Source organism: Onychomys torridus, chromosome 1 (assembly GCF_903995425.1).
Source record: "Onychomys torridus chromosome 1, mOncTor1.1, whole genome shotgun sequence".
Classification (NCBI taxonomy): Eukaryota; Metazoa; Chordata; class Mammalia; order Rodentia; family Cricetidae; genus Onychomys; species Onychomys torridus.
The window spans coordinates 28,578,290-28,590,729 of NC_050443.1; the positions used below are offsets into that span (position 1 = coordinate 28,578,290).

The 12,440-nt window shown below is 50.5% G+C and overlaps 2 protein-coding genes across 2 annotated transcripts; both read left to right on the top strand.

Moving 5' to 3' along the window:
- Nucleotides 1–757: 757 nt before the first annotated feature.
- Ffar1 (free fatty acid receptor 1) lies at nucleotides 758–1,660 on the top strand. The gene has a single exon (XM_036183719.1). The coding sequence runs from the start codon at nucleotides 758–760 to the stop codon at nucleotides 1,658–1,660; it is 903 nt and encodes a 300-aa protein (XP_036039612.1).
- A 4,045-nt stretch (nucleotides 1,661–5,705) lies between these two features.
- LOC118581445 (free fatty acid receptor 3) lies at nucleotides 5,706–7,582 on the top strand. Its single transcript, XM_036183597.1, has 2 exons — nucleotides 5,706–5,777; nucleotides 6,019–7,582. Exon 2 carries the CDS (start codon nucleotides 6,030–6,032, stop codon nucleotides 6,987–6,989), a length of 960 nt encoding a protein of 319 aa, XP_036039490.1. The 5' UTR covers nucleotides 5,706–5,777; nucleotides 6,019–6,029; the 3' UTR covers nucleotides 6,990–7,582.
- The last annotated feature ends 4,858 nt before the right edge of the window (nucleotides 7,583–12,440 follow it).

Consider the following 12,440-nt stretch of genomic DNA (forward strand, 5'->3'; position numbering starts at 1 on the left):
GCTCTCTCTCTGAAACAGACCTCTCTACGTATCCCTGGCTGGTCTGGAACTTAATATGTAGGCCAGGCTAGCCCCAAACTCACAGAGATCTTCCTGCTTCTGCTGGGATTAACGGTGTATGCCATCATCACTCCTGGTTTCTTTCTTTAAAAAATATGTGTATGTGTGTACAAAAGGCAAAGAAGATGTAGTAACTGGAGTTATAGATGGCTGTGAGGTGACTGTGGGTGCTAGGATCCCTGCTTGGGTCTCTTGGAAGACACACACACTCTTAACTGTTGAACCATCCCTCCAGCCCCTGATTTCTCTGGTGAAGGGTCTTTCCTATTGAGGGGGTGTGGCAACTCTGTCATGGAATAAGGGACAGGGAGTGAACTCAGGGGTCTCTGACATGCAGACAGCCTGGTTCTGACCTCCCTCTGCCCTTCTCTCCCCAGAGTCTACAGAATCAGAGGTCACCTCAGCTCTGGAAACTTCTATCTCTTCCTGTTACAGTGAGTCATTGTCTTCACCCTAAGGTGGTACAGGAGGGGACAGCTGGGGACTGAGAGGACTCCTCAGCTCTGTTCCGGGCTCTGTGGCTATCCAGCGGCCATTTCCTCCTGTGGGCCTTGGCATCCTCAGTGGCGCTGAGATTGACTTCTGGTGCTCTGAGCAGTAGGGACACCAGCGTGGGACTCAAGCCCTGTCTTTCCTCTGCTGATGCACTGAGCACAGTGAGCAGGGGCGGTGACAGCGGCCGCACCCACCTGGCCCCATGGCCCTGCCCCCACAGCTCTCCTTTGCCCTCTACATGTCGGCCTTCGCACTGGGCTTCCCACTGAACTTGATGGCCATCCGAGGCTCGGTGGCCCACGCAAGACTGCGACTCACCCCCAGCCTGGTCTACACGCTCCACCTGGGTTGCTCCGACCTCCTCCTGGCCATCACTCTGCCCCTGAAGGCTGTGGAGGCCCTGGCTTCTGGGGCCTGGCCCCTGCCCCTCCCCTTCTGCCCTGTCTTTGCTTTGGTCCACTTTGCTCCACTCTATGCAGGTGGAGGCTTCCTGGCCGCTCTCAGTGCTGGTCGCTACCTGGGGGCTGCCTTCCCCTTCGGGTACCAAGCCATTCGGAGGCCCCGCTATTCCTGGGGCGTGTGTGTGGCTATTTGGGCCCTTGTCCTCTGCCATCTGGGCCTGGTCCTTGGCTTGGAGGCCCCTGGAGGCTGGCTGGACAACACCACCAGTTCCCTGGGAATCAACACACCTGTGAATGGTTCCCCAGTCTGCCTGGAAGCATGGGATCCCAACTCTGCCGGCCCTGCCTGCCTCAGTTTCTCCATCCTGCTCTTCTTTCTGCCCTTGGGCATCACTGCCTTCTGCTATGTGGGCTGCCTCCGGGCCCTGGTCCACTCAGGTCTGAGCCACAAGCGGAAGCTCAGGGCAGCTTGGGTGGCCGGAGGAGCCCTTCTTACTCTCCTGCTCTGCCTAGGGCCCTACAATGCCTCCAATGTGGCTAGTTTCATAAACCCGGACCTAGGAAGCTCCTGGAGGAAGCTGGGGCTCATCACAGGGGCCTGGAGTGTGGTGCTCAACCCGCTGGTCACCGGCTACTTGGGAGCAGGTCCTGGCCGGGGGACAGTATGTATGGCAAGGACTCACGGAGGAACAGTTCAGAAGTAGCAGCCACCTCAGGGGGGCAAGGGGCATTGAATTGGGTGACTCTGCCAGGCCCCCAAGAGGGCTGCTCCTCCACGACCCAGGAGCAGCCTGGCCCAAAGCCATCACAGAAACCACTCATGGGAAGGGCTGCACCTGGAGAGAACAGTGTCCTTGTTCAAAGAAGAGAGTGGAAGTCAAGAGCTGGAGAACAGGGGGACAGTACACCTGCCGGATATATCCCAACTTGCCTCCTGTTTCTGTCCCTTACGCCTAACCACCTGCCTGCCACAGGCTGTGAGCAGCCCTGCACTCCTGGGGATGAGGAAGAATACCACCACAGTGACCCAATTTTGGAGTGTTTCCTGGAAATGATTTCTGAGGAAAGAACATTTTCATTTCTGAAGAAAGGCTGCAACATCATGACCCTGCCATACCCCTTTGAACCCACTAGAGGGCAGCATTTACGCTGACAGCAGAAGCAAGTTGGAAAGATGCAAGGGATTTGCAGACCTGAGCTCGCTCCAGCAGAGGCATCTTGGAACTGTGGGAATGTCTCATGGGGCAATTGTGTCCCTCATCCTCATCCAACTCTTCCTAGTAGAGTAGCCCTCCCCGTGTGTGTGTGTGTGTGTGTGTGTGTGTGTGTGTGTGTGTGTGTGTGTGTGTGGTGTGTTACTGGAGATAGAACCCAGAGCCTTGCACCCTCTAAGCAAGTGCTCTAGGGCTGAGCTATGTCCCCAGGTGCCCCCCTCCGCACCTTCTGTTTTAACAGAGTTTAGGTGTGATAGTAGCCAGGTTGGTCTTGAACTTCTGGGCTCAAGTGATTCCCCTGCCTCAGCCTCCAGAAAAGCTGAGACTGTTGGCACAGACCACAGTTGCCCAATTCACACAACCTGTTGATTCAGCCCTGTGCCTGCTGTTCAGATGGACAGGTTTGCACCAGACACTGTGCCCAGCAGAGGGAGGTAACACCAATGAGATTCTGTGGTCTGATTGCTCTGCCAGCCGTGGGAAGTCTCTATTCTGATGTGAGCAGAGAACATGCTCCTACAGCAGCTCTGTGGCGCAAGAGGACAGTGCTCCCAGACAAGGGATGCCTCCTCTAGTCAGCCCCAAATACTGCGTGAAGTGGCTACAGTGATGACGACCTTCATTCTGGAGGACGTCAAGAAGTCCCCCAGCAAAGATGGGGTGGGGTGTGGTCCTTCCAAGCAGGCCCTCTAAGGCTTAGTGGACATCTAACTTGTGTGATCCATTTGGAGAAGGAGAAGAGGCACACCCCAGCCCATGAGAGGGAGGGCAGAGGAGAGTGGCCATGAAGGAGACAGGCACTTGGCATCTGTGATGAGGCCAGGTGTCAGAATCAAGCTTATTCTTCCCATGACAGCAAAGGCTCCAGTGAGTGACAGCATAGTGGCCAGAGTGCTTGAACTGGTTCATACAAATCATCTCTTTGGGCAAGTGCATCTGTGGGTGCTCAAAGTGAGCCTGGTCCACAATGCGGGCTACACAGTGAGACCCTTTCTCAAAAGAAAGAAAGGAAGGAAGGAAGGAAGGAAGGAAGGAAGGAAGGAAGGAAGGAAAGAAGGAAAGAAAGAAACGAAGAAAGAAAGAAAGAAAGAAAGAAAGAAAGAAAGAAAGAAAGAAAGAAAAAGAAAAGATCTGTTTGTGGTCTTAAGTGTGTTTGAATGTAAGGGTTTTTGAACAGTAGGTCCACAACACTTAGAAGAGAGATCAGCGCATAGCAGGTGCTCAGCAAACATTTGCCGAACTGATAGATATTACTGATCTCTTTTCAAAGAAAATTTGGTGTTACTTACTTGACAAATATATCAAAGCGGATGCTGACCAGCTCTCCCATTATCCCTCATACCTGTGGCTCCCCCCAGCACTCCTCACCCTGCCCCCAACCCTAAACCTCCTCCCCCAGGGGCGGGGCTTCCACTTCCCTTCCCCCAACCCTGATCCTATATAACTCGGCCATTTTGGCTGCAACAGTCTCTTGGTCAGTGGTTCCTCTCTCCTCTCCCTTCCCTCTCTCCTCTCTTGGTTTAGTCTGCCAGCCACGCTCAGCCCAGACTCTCCCCTCTGCCTGCTTCCTCCCTTACCTCTACAATAAAAATCTTGGCCACACTTTAGGATAGTCATGTCCTCCTCCTTTTTTTTTTTCATTTTTTCATTCACCACGTGGCCCCCGGGGAGTGGAACACTAGAGAATTTTAGTGGAAGTCTATGCGGCCCCACTACCTGACCCCATAGTGGTTCAAACCTCCATCCCCACTGCCCAGGAGCACCTGTTGGGGGTGGGGCCACTGTGCCCAGTTACCTGGGCTTTCTTCCACTCAGAGGCCAATACACTTCTGGCCCACCTGTGAGATCTCATCCACTCTGGCTTCCTCCATCAGGTGCACCCCCCACCCTCAACTAGATCTCTTGATCATTCATTTCCCCAGGAGATGGAGCTTCTGTTTTAGTATTGATGTCTTTATTTAGTCTCACTAAATGCAAGCCCGGAAGCAATAAAAACTGCCTGGCTCACAGCAACACCTTTAACAACCTAACCAAGATGTAATTTACACGCCAGAAAATTCACCCATGCTAAGTACACAAGCCAATTTTTAAAAGTAAATTCTCAGGGACGTACCCAGAAAGATCCCTTGCGTTCATTTACAATGGATCTCTTTCTCTTTCTGCCTCTCACCCTTGGCTCCCAATCATTAGTCTACTTTCTGTTTTAAAATAGTTGCCTATTCTGGACATTTCATGCAAATGAAATTATGTGAAACAGGGCCTGTTATGTCTAGCTTGCTTTACTTAGCATATGTTTTAGATTCATCCATGTGGTATGTCACACTGTTACCCTGATGCCTCATATCCTGATACCTATCTGTTGTGGGGTCATGGCATATTTCCACTGTGAGCCATGGTGACTAGGCCCATGATGAAGATGATATATGAGCCAGTGTTTGTGAACACGCATGTGTTCGTGTCTCTCCAGCAAATATTCAGGGTAGAATTATTGGTATTGTGTAATGCGTGTTTAAGGGTTTAGAGAAACCATCAAATTGCTTTCCAAAGTGGCTATCCCATGGTGCAGTCTCTTTGGTGTCTCTCTGTCTTTGCTGGCTCTTGGTTCTGTCTGGTGTTAGCCACAGCCATTCTGGCCGGTGGGTGTTGGTTTCATGCTCTACTCCATAAATATTTGAGTGAAGAGGTCTGTTATCTCTGGGGATGAACTGGAAGTGGCCTGAGGGCCTGTTGTGGGTTACGCTCCTACAACAGATAACTGCAATCCTCACGGCACCCACCTCCACCATCACATTAACCATCATCACCCCAGATCCCTGACTGCACCACAAGGACCATGACAGGGACAGGCTCTATTCTATGTGCTCAGCATGTTATGTTTTGTTAGAGACAGGGCTTCATTTAGCCCAGGTTGTCCTCAAACTGTTGTAACCAGGAGCTGATGATGACCTTGAACTTCTGATCCTCCTGATTCTTCCTCCTACGTGTTGGGATTACAGGCATGCACCACCACACCTGCTTTATGTGCTGAGACTCAAACTCAGGGCTTCGTGCATGATAGGCAAATGTCCTACCAACTGAGCCACAGCCCGTCTAAGTGTTGCCACCACTGAGCTACATAACTGAGCCAATGCATACGTTTTAAGCTGTGAAATTGTATTGTATTGTGACCTGTTTTATGGAATGGGGGGCCACAGACTTGTACTCATTTGTCCCAAGTCACAGAGTTAGCAAGAAACAGCCCTTGGTCTGTGCATCCTATCTCCCACTCTGATGAGCACTAGATGTGCATGTTCTAAAGAAGCATACCGAATCTAGGTGGAGGAGATGAAGTCAAAGAGGGAGGAAGGAAGGTCCCAGCTGAGACCGTGTGTTCAGCCACACACAGCCTTGGGATTTGTTCTTTTTTTTTTCCTTCTTTCTTTTTTTTTTGCATATGGACACAGCCCAGATAGCAGAGCTCAAAGCATCTTTTGTGCAGTTCTGCAGCGAGTGACGTCATAGGCACCACCAAGTCTTTATCATTTCGGCTGGACAACTAGCTCACCGCCTAGTGTTGGAAGAGCCAGCGTGGTGCAAGGCAGCGGAGCACCGATTCTCCAATAAGCTGGTGAGTATGGGGCTGGAGGTTACACAGGGAGGGAGACACCTTGGTGGTGTCTGCACTGGGTGAGGGACAGGAAAGGCAGGAAGGCAGGGAGGATGACCCTGCAGGGAGAGTATGGGGGATGGCGTGGTGGGGGTAAACAGTGATGGCAACACTCTTGCCTGATGGGTAAGAGTCTCCTGGTGGGGGACAGAAGACTCCCCAACTCCCCACACTATCTCCCTATTCACCTCTGTCTCACTAGCATCTGTGGCCATGGGGGTGAGCTTCTCTCTCGGCCATCATTGGCTCTTCTTTGCCGTGTACCTATTGGTCTTCCTCGTGGGACTGCCCCTCAACGTGATGGCCCTGGTGGTCTTCGTGGGCAAGCTACGCCGCCGCCCAGTGGCCGTGGACTTACTTTTGCTAAACTTGACCCTGTCGGACCTGCTCCTGCTGCTGTTCCTGCCGTTTCGCATGGTGGAGGCAGCCAGTGGCATGAGATGGCTCCTGCCCTTCATCTTCTGCCCCCTCTCTGGGTTTCTTTTCTTCACTACCATCTATCTCACCTCCCTCTTCCTGACGGCTGTGAGCATCGAACGTTTTCTGAGCGTGGCCTACCCACTGTGGTACAAGACTCGGCCACGGCTGGCCCAGGCTGGTCTGGTCAGTGGCATCTGCTGGTTCCTGGCATCAGCTCACTGTAGTGTGGTTTATGTCACTGAATACTGGGGAAACGCCACCCACCGCCGGGGCACCGATGGGACCTGCTACCTGGAATTCCGGGAGGACCAGCTGGCTGTGCTCCTGCCTGTGCGGCTAGAGATGGCTGTGGTCCTTTTCATGGTGCCTCTTTGTATCACGAGTTACTGCTACAGCCGGCTTGTGTGGATTCTCAGTCGGGGAGCCAGCCGGCGCCGGCGCAAGAGGGTGATGGGGCTTCTAGCAGCCACACTGCTCATCTTCTTCGTCTGCTTCGGCCCCTACAATATGTCCCATGTGGTGGGCTATGTCCGGGGTGAGAGTCCAGCCTGGCGGAGCTACGTGCTCCTCCTCAGCACTCTCAACTCTTGCATCGACCCTCTTGTCTTCTATTTCTCATCCTCCAAGTTCCAAGCTGACTTTCAGCAGCTCCTGCGGAGGCTGACCAGAGGTTGTGTGCCATGGACTCAGGAAGTCAGCTTGGAACTGAAGGTAAAGAATGGAGAAGAGCCGTCCAAGGAGTGTCCAAGCTAGAGAAAAGGGTGGACTGGAGGAGGGGTGTGGAACCATTGGCCCAGTGCCTTGGCTGGCAATGAGATCTCCAGGGATCAGGAAGGAGTAGGCAGGTGTGTCCTTAGGGCATTCATTCCCTAGCTCAGGAGAGACGCAACTCCTGTGACAGGCTGGAGGCACAGCTGTCCCTCAGCTCTCCCTGGACCTGCTCACATCTGGGCTCTCCATGGTGCCCTCCTTCCCATCCTCTTACACTCCCTGGATTCCACTCTGGGACGTTGTAATGGCGAGAGACTTCTCTGGAAGAAAGAGCCCAGCCTCTGCAGCAGCTGGGCTTCAGTGCCTTCATGGGGGAAGGGGGGCTGCCCAGGGCTGGAACTGAGCTGGGGACCTGGGATGGGGGAAGGGTACAAGCCACTGACTCTGGGCTCTTCAGAGTGGGAGAGACAGGCTTCAGGGGTGAGGGAACAACCTGCCCTGGTGAGGGTTTTCCAGAGAGTTCCAACTGCTCCATAATTCAGATCTTCTGGGATACTTATGAGCAATGGCAGGCAAAGAGAAAAATTACCCAAATAAATTCCGTACCTGGCAAAGGCAAATGATGTTTCCACATCTTCCTGGGTTGGGTATTGTAGGTGGTGGGTGGAAGGAACAGTCACACCGAGGCAGTGGGGCTGGACAAAAAAGCCCAGGTGTCTGCAGAGGGTCAGGGTTGGAGGAATGAAACTAACCACATTTCTTCCTTAAGATGTATGTATGTATGTATGTATGTATGTATGTATGTATGTATGTTTGTATGTATGTATGTAAGTATGTATGTATGTATATTCAGCCCTGGGGATGTAGCTCAGTTGGCAGAGTGCTTACCTGGCAGGCACAAGCCCTGGCACCACATAAACCAGACACAGTTGTGCCCTTCTGTCCTCAGCAGCAGGGGAGAGGCAGCAGGGAGACCAGAAATTGAGGGTCATCCTCAGCTACCAGCCTGGATACAAGAAACCCTGTCTCAAAAAAAAAAAAAAAAAATCAAGAAGACGAGGAACTTGAATGAAATCCTGACTTGAACGTGGTGGATTCCAGTATGATGTGAAAGCTCAGGTCACAGGGGTTGCGGGGTTGCACAGGAATGGAAGAGCTATTTTCTGTGAACAAAACTCAGTCTTGTTAGTGACATTGCTAGAAAACTTCAGGTTTACATCTGGAAGAGGAGCTGGGCCATGTGGCTCAGGTCTTAAGTACGGGCTCACTGCTGTTTTGACATTTAAAAAAATTATTATTTTGTATTCAGGTGTTTTGTCTGCATGTATGTCTGTGTACCGTATGTGTCTGGTACCCTCTGAGGTTGGTAGAAGGCATTGGATGCACTGGAACTGGAGTTACAGATGGCTGTGAGCCATCAGGTGGCTGCTGGGAATCAAATCCAAGTCCTCTGCAAGAGCAGCCAGTGCTCTTAACCACTGAGCTCTCCAGCCCTTGTTTTGTTTTTGAGACAGGGTCTCATTATGTAGCCCTGGCTGACCTAGAACTCACTATGCAGACTGGGCTGGCTCTCAAATCCCAGAGATCCGTCTGCCTCTGTGTCCTGCACCAGCACACACCACACTCACTATTGTTTTTTGTTTGTTTGTTTGTTTTCTCAAGAAAGAGTTTCTCTGTGTAGCTCTGGCTGTCCTGGAACTCACTGTGAAGAACAACCAGGCTGGCCTAGAACTCACAGATCCACCGGCCTCTGCCTCCCAAGTGCTGGGATTAAAGGTGTGTGCCACCACTGCCCGGTCACTTTTGTTTTGTTTTTTTTCTAAGACAGAATTTTCTTTGCAGTCCAGGCTGACCTCAAACTCTCCACCTTACTTAAACCAGGCACCTGAATACTGGGACAACAGTCATGAGCCACTGCTCCTGCCAGTCTTAAACTACAACAACAACAAACCCCATGCTGGTTGGGATCTTGGATGCTGTGGAAACAAGACAGGGAAGGTCAAACAGTCCAGGCAAGCACCATGAGAACTGGGTGTTCTGTGGAAACAAGCTCACTTCTCTGCCCAGGCACCTTGGCCAAGAGTGAGCAGCACGGGGTGTCTCGTGCAGATGGAGATGTGAGCTCTCCAATGCCTAACTGATGGTTGACAAGCTGGGAGGGAGGGCTTTGCCACTTCCCTTCCCAGACGCCTCTGCTCTTTCGGGTGTTTGCTGGGGAGTCTGCTTACACCCCACACTCACCTTTTCCACACCTGACAGCAGTTCTTCCTAATGCTGCGACCCTTTAATACTGTTCCTCATGTTGTAGTGACGCCTAACCATAAAATCATTTCATTGCTACTTCAGAACTGTAATTTTGCTACTGTTACTAATTGCAATGTAAATATTTGATATGCAGGATATCTGATATGGGACTCCCATGAAAGGGTGGTTCAACGCCCCCACCCTCAGGATCATGATCATCATGTTGAGAACCACTGTCTGAGGAGGTCTCCTGGAAGAAGTCTTTATCAAAACAATTCCCTGCAGAGGGTAGAGGTGCATGCCTGTCAGGATCCTAAACTCAAGGCTAGCCTGGGCCACAGAGCAAGACCCTGTCTCCAAATAAAATTAAAAGGGCTAGGAATATAGTCTTGCATGGATTGCTTGCCCAGCAAGGATAAGACTCTAAATCTGATCCTCAGCACAGCAAAATCAGCAAATAAAATAACTCTTGCTTATTCTTTGAAAAATAACCAGAGCACAGCTGTCCTGACCCCCACTGTGCTGTAAGACACCTGCTCCCTGTGGCCTCCTCTCTGTGTTCTCTGAGGAGGACTCCACTTACCTTGCTTCAGCTAACTAGCCTTTGCTTTACAGGGTATACATTGACAGAAAGCAGGTCAGTGGCTGCTATGGGCTGGGAATAGCTAAAATGGAGATATAGACGGGGAAGATCCCCCTGGGACATTATAGAGTGATGGAGAAATTCTATAACTTGAGTAGAGCTGGAATGTCAAGTCATGAGACAAAACCATGACCTTAAGTGGATAAATATTCTTGTATGTAAGTTCAGCTTCAGTAAGCATGTGTGTGTGTGCGCGCGCAAGCGTTCATGCATGTGTGCATGAAGGGAAAGTGTGGGTGAGGTGTATTTGTGTATACTTGTTTGTGTGCGCTCACACTGTGCACATGGAAGGCGGAAGTTGACAATCTGATATCTTCCTGCCTGAAGATCTGAGTTTGATTCCTGGAACCCACAGGGTGGAAGGAGAGAACTAACCTCTTCTGTGCTGTCCTCTGTCCTCCACATATAGACCCCCCCCCACCCAAATAAATACGTCAATAAGTATTTTAAAGCTAAACTTTAAAAGTTCTGTCTTTTTTAATTTTCCAACCAGGGTCTTATGTCTACCCCCAGGCTGGCTCAAACTCAGCATGTAGTCAAGAATGACCCATGTCTCCTGATTTCTCCTACCTCTACCTTCAGAGTGCTGGGTCACAGGCTCCAGCAGACCACATCCAGAAACCAAAAGCTTCCTGTAAAATCGTGTGCTCATTCCCCGACCTTTGAGCACCTTGCAGTTGCAGGATATATATTTTTTCATTTTAATTATCTAAGTTGTGTAGTGGGCAGCTCTTCCAGCTTTGCCTTTGAATCACTGCCCCTGGTGAGGCAGCTGGTAACTGCCTACCTATGACCTGCCCCTGGGGCATGGCCGACATGGGAGCTGGTAAGATCCTGTACATACCAGCCCTATTGGCTCCTGTGATCCTGGATGCTGGATTGCAGACCAAGTCAGAGTTCTCCAGAGAACCATGCTGGACTGTACCTCACCTCTCCTGGACCCTGTAACCGACCCCTTTACTGGTTGTAAGTTACCCAGAAATAAACCTCCTTTTAACTACCAGGTAAACTATGTGGAATTGCCTTGTTAAATCCCTGCATTAAAATTGAATTTATTTACTTACTTATTTTGGGAGAAATATTTTGTGTGGGCGCATACATGAAGGCACATGCTGCTGGGAGTGAGCTCTCTCCCTCACCGAATGGATTCCTGGAGATGGGAGCCAGTGGCCAAGCCCTAATGCAAGCACCTTCACCTTCTGACAGCCATCCCACAAGCCCCTCATTTTGTCTTTGTTTTAAGTCAGAATCTTCCTATATAGCCAAACTCATCAGCCTCCTGCTTCTGCCTCCCAGGTGCAGGGACCTCAGGTGTGTGGCATCAAGCTGGTAGCTGTGTCTTTATTGCCTGAACAAAGCCCCATGAAGGGATTGATCTAGACATTCGAGCCTGTGTAAGTCACTCTGTGATGACAGGCCCCTGAAATCCACTAGCTGGGTTTCTCAGAACGTGTCTCCATTGTTAAGTGGGGCAGGGACCAGCTCATTTTTCAAATGTGTTCTTAACAGTCTCTCATCTCAGGAAGTCCCTGCCCACTCTGCAGTACAGAGATGGTTATGGAGGATACAGCCTGTGTGTTTGTGTGTTTCACTGCGTGTTTTGAGACAGAATCTCACCGTGTGACCCAGGCCAGTCTCAAATTCACAACACTTACTTCAGTGCCCTGGGTGTTGAGGTTATATAGGTATGTACCACCATGGTCAGCTTTCTCTCCTTTTCTCTTCTTTTCTTCCTTCCTTCCTTCCTTCCTTCCTTCCTTCCTTCCTTCCTTCCTTCCTTCCCTCCCTCCCTCCCTCCCTCCCTCCCTCCCTTCTTTCTTTCTTTCTTTCTTTCTTTTTTGAGGTGAACGTTTTTATCTTATATATGAAATTATTTTCCCTGCATGTATGTCTGTGTACCACCTGCATGCCAGGTGCCCATGGAGACCAGAAGAGGGCGTCAGATCTGGAACTGGAGTTATGGATGGTTGTGAGCTGCCATGTGGGTGCTGGGAATTGAACTAGGTCCTCTAGAAGAACAGACAGTGAGCCCTCTTGCCAGCCCTCACCTTTATTCTCTTAAGCATATGCTAATTTTACAAAGTAATTGGTTTCATTATGACATTGCGAACCTGTATATAATGTCCTCACTTCTCCCTCTAACTTTTCCCCTCTCTTTAGGTGCCCTTCTTTTTCCCAAGCAGTTTTCTTTTTACTTCTATATCTTCCCTTTTAAGATCTTGATTCGAGATATGAGGGGAAACACATAGTATTTGTTTCTCTGCATCTGGCTTATTTCACTTAATGATTGGTTCATCCATGTGACACCTCTGTAGACAGGCAGTACAGCCCCACCTCACCTGACTCCAAATGTCCTTCCCCTTTGATGTAATCCTGCCTTGCATTGTGACGTCTGTATATTCATTTGTCTGAAGGGACTCTTCTCACTGAACAAGGAAGCTTATAGTGGCCATACTGTTTGGCTGGAGCTCTAGCTCACTCCTACATGGCCTGGGAAATCCCACTCCTGTCTCCCCCTCCCTCTGCACACCCCCTCTATCTTTTCTGTGTCTCTTTATCTTTCCAAAACCCGCCACTCAGAGAACAAAGCCCAGTTCCAAATTCTT